At 36.4% G+C, this 3,368-nt stretch overlaps 1 protein-coding gene across 1 annotated transcript; it reads right to left on the reverse strand.

Moving 5' to 3' along the window:
* LOC120579522 (uncharacterized) lies at positions 1-2,384 on the reverse strand. The gene is made up of 3 exons (XM_039831938.1): positions 2,354-2,384; positions 77-590; positions 1-26 (listed from the first exon to the last, which is right to left on the reverse strand). Exons 2-3 carry the CDS (start codon positions 588-590, stop codon positions 1-3), a joined length of 540 nt encoding a protein of 179 aa, XP_039687872.1. The 5' UTR covers positions 2,354-2,384.
* Positions 2,385-3,368: the final 984 nt, after the last annotated feature.

Below are 3,368 nucleotides of genomic sequence, written 5' to 3' on the forward strand. Positions count from 1 at the left end.
TCAGCAGTTCTTAACATAGCTGCAAGCTGTGGAAGCGTCTTGTCCATATCATTCATTAGAAAGTTTTGGACAAAACCGTTGAAGCTTTCAGGCAACGATTGCAGCACAAGATCAACGACTAGCTCTTGTTCAAGGACAAATCCCAAACGAGCTAGGTTTTCAGAGTAGCCAATCATTTTGAGCACATGAGGTCCTACGGGACCTCCCTCTGACAGCTTGGTGGAAAACAGGGCTTTAGAGACATCAAACCTCTCATGCCTGGCTTGCTCTTCATAAAGAGTCTTCAGATGTTCGATCATATCGAACGCTGTCATCCCTTCATGTTGTTTTTGCAGCTCGGGAGTCATTGAAGCCAGCATGATGCATGAAACTTCTACGGAATCATTGAGATGCTTGGCATGAGCATTTCTTAGAGCCGCAGAAGCTCCAGCAGGAGGTGCCTCAGGAATGGGTCCATCCAGCACATACAGCTTTTTTTCGTGGGTGAGGACAATCCTCATGTTACGGGACCAGTCTATAAAATTTGTTTCAGTCAATTTTTCCTTTTCGATGAGGGATCGCAAAATGTTTGTGGAAGCGTTATTGGCCATCTACAATTTAAAATGTGCAAAATAAGTATCATGAAAATATATTTAATTTGGTCTTTAATTAAATACGCTCCCACTATTTTACTCAAATCAAATGACCTTCAAACATTTGACTCGGAAAATCCCGTTGGAAGATTTTCTAGTGGATTGAAATCCTTATTTCACCTTGTTTTAAGTCAACAGGGGCTGTACTTAAAACTTAGCTATTTAGGTAGGAACATTTCCAATTGTATCTTATAAAACTTTCAAATCAATTGGCGGAATAACTCTTTATTCAATTCTATCATATAGAAGTCGTCCAATTACAGCTTCTAAATTTATTCTAATCTTATTAAAATTAATTTAGTTAAGTTTGACCCAAAAGAATAACACTTGGATAAATTGGATTACCGCACCACAACTTACTAGTATAAAATATGCGCTTTACGGAGGCAAAACCCACATATTCGATATTAGTCTTGAAGGGTGTTAAACTTTTGGAAAGCTTTAAACTTAATATTTAAATTGAAGGATTTTTATTAAATTTGATCTCACCTCACCACGGCTTATATATCATATATATTCGCACTCCAATCAAAACATGCATAACATTTATACAAAATAAAAGTGACATGATTATGGCCATCCTAACGCTATGACTCTCTCAAGCCAATGAGAGAATCTAAACTAATCCTAGAGACGACCTTGCTTCTCCAAGCTTGACTTCCAGGACTATCCTTACGTCTTGAGCCCTAGTACCTCCTTTGTATTCTATTTACATTACATATGAAGAAAATTCGTTTTACATACGAGGGAGTGGATGAGAAGAGAATGTACAATCGAGATATAAGAGAAAGGCACGGCACGCAGGCCGTATTTTAATATCCAAAAGAAATAAAATAAAAGGACTATGGCCATAATCATTCACATGATAATAATAATAACAAACACACTTTTATTATTATTAATTATTCCTTATAATTAAATAAATTAAATTAAAATTCGACATATGATCACCCTACGCAGATTAGCCGGGGGTTCCGCTGCCCGGTCAGCGGACAGTGGTTCACCCTACGCAGATTAGCCGGGGGTTCACCCTACGCAAACCCTAATTCTGTTACAACAATCTGATCTTTATTAAACAAGTACTCTGATTGTTTATTCACGTATCATGACCGAGTCTAGGATGCTTCACCAGAGTACACAGAATCGGTTACGAAGCTCCATACATCAGATCAATTAACATGAAAAATATCATCTGACTTATTTAAACTATGATCAAATCCAGTATATCATATATACCGTTGTTATACAGAATTTACCAATCATGCTTCTGTCAATATGTATGATCGAAACGCTTGATGTTTCACCAGAAACGGTTTATGAAACATCAAAACGGTTCGAAAAGCCATGCACATACACGTGATTGATATTATTATTAACTGCGTTTTATGATCGATCAATCATGTTTCTGTCGATATGTAACGTCGATGTTTCACCATAAACAGTTTCTGAAACATTGAATCAAATCGAAAACACATGCATCGAAAGCATAATATGATGTGATGCCAATTTTAATTTTTCTTTATTATTTATGTTCGTTCAATATGTTTAATCAAATTAAAACATAAAGCAGTAACAAAGCAATCCGATTCAAGGTTTCGTAATTGGCTTTGATACCACTGAAGGTAAATCGACATTAACAGAATAAGCAGCGGAATAAAATTTCGATTTACTTTCCTTGGATCATTACGAATTGGAACTAGAACCAGTGATTCGATTGTTACCTTAGAACGATTACTCTGAAAACGATCGGTGGAATCTCGATCACAGCCAAGCAAACAGCAGAGCCTCTATTGAGTCCACACGAACAGTGCTCCTCCAAAACCTCGGTGCCAGCCAAGAAGACGGAAGTCAGAGAACTAGGGTTTCTGCAAGGAAAAACGTAACCGCAAACTATTGCACTAGGTTTCTATTTATAGAACTCCTTATGTGCTTTGCAAGTCAAACTCGTTTTTGACTTCACTAAGCCTAATACGAGTTTAGCAAATTTTGCTAAATCATTAGCATTATTTACTAAGCGCACCCTTTATATAAGTCGTACTTATACATACCTCTTTTGACTGCTCTTTGTGTGTGACCCTTTAGGTTCTAGTCACGTTGGCAATGATATTAAATCTAATATTTAATACCATAAACAATGAGCGGTATCTAGCAACACATCATTGCTACCCAAGTGACAAGAATGTCAAGTGATCTGACGAAACCTTTCATGATAACACATAAGTGTATAATTACTCCTTTGTCACAATATCTTCATTGATCCCAAGGCATAGATAGTGTCACCCTTGTATAGATCAATGTTTATTTATCTTGATTCCGAAATATACTATTTAACGAATAAGTCCAATATCTTATATTGACTTAGTTTGGCATGGCCATGCATATTTATAGTCATATTTCATCAAGAGGCCTAAAGATATATCTCCTGTTTATGAGGAGGGACAAATCCCATCTAGGACACTCATGACCCTCAGCATGATTCATCAAGTACCCATCAACCAACGTTATTGTTATCCTTTTACAGACAACGTTAGAATGGCAACAAATCACTTGAGTCCACATCTAGAGATCATAGTGGTTTCAGGTCTAAGAGCGATATACATTATTATCATTGTGAGAATATCTTATGACAATTTCATAACTTACTATGTAGTATTCTCACAGTGGGTCAATCCAATATAAATATTACTCCTAACATTTATATCTATGATAGACTTGATATCTCATATCTATGACCCA

The sequence above is a fragment of the Medicago truncatula genome, chromosome 3 (assembly GCF_003473485.1).
Source record: "Medicago truncatula cultivar Jemalong A17 chromosome 3, MtrunA17r5.0-ANR, whole genome shotgun sequence".
Classification (NCBI taxonomy): Eukaryota; Viridiplantae; Streptophyta; class Magnoliopsida; order Fabales; family Fabaceae; genus Medicago; species Medicago truncatula.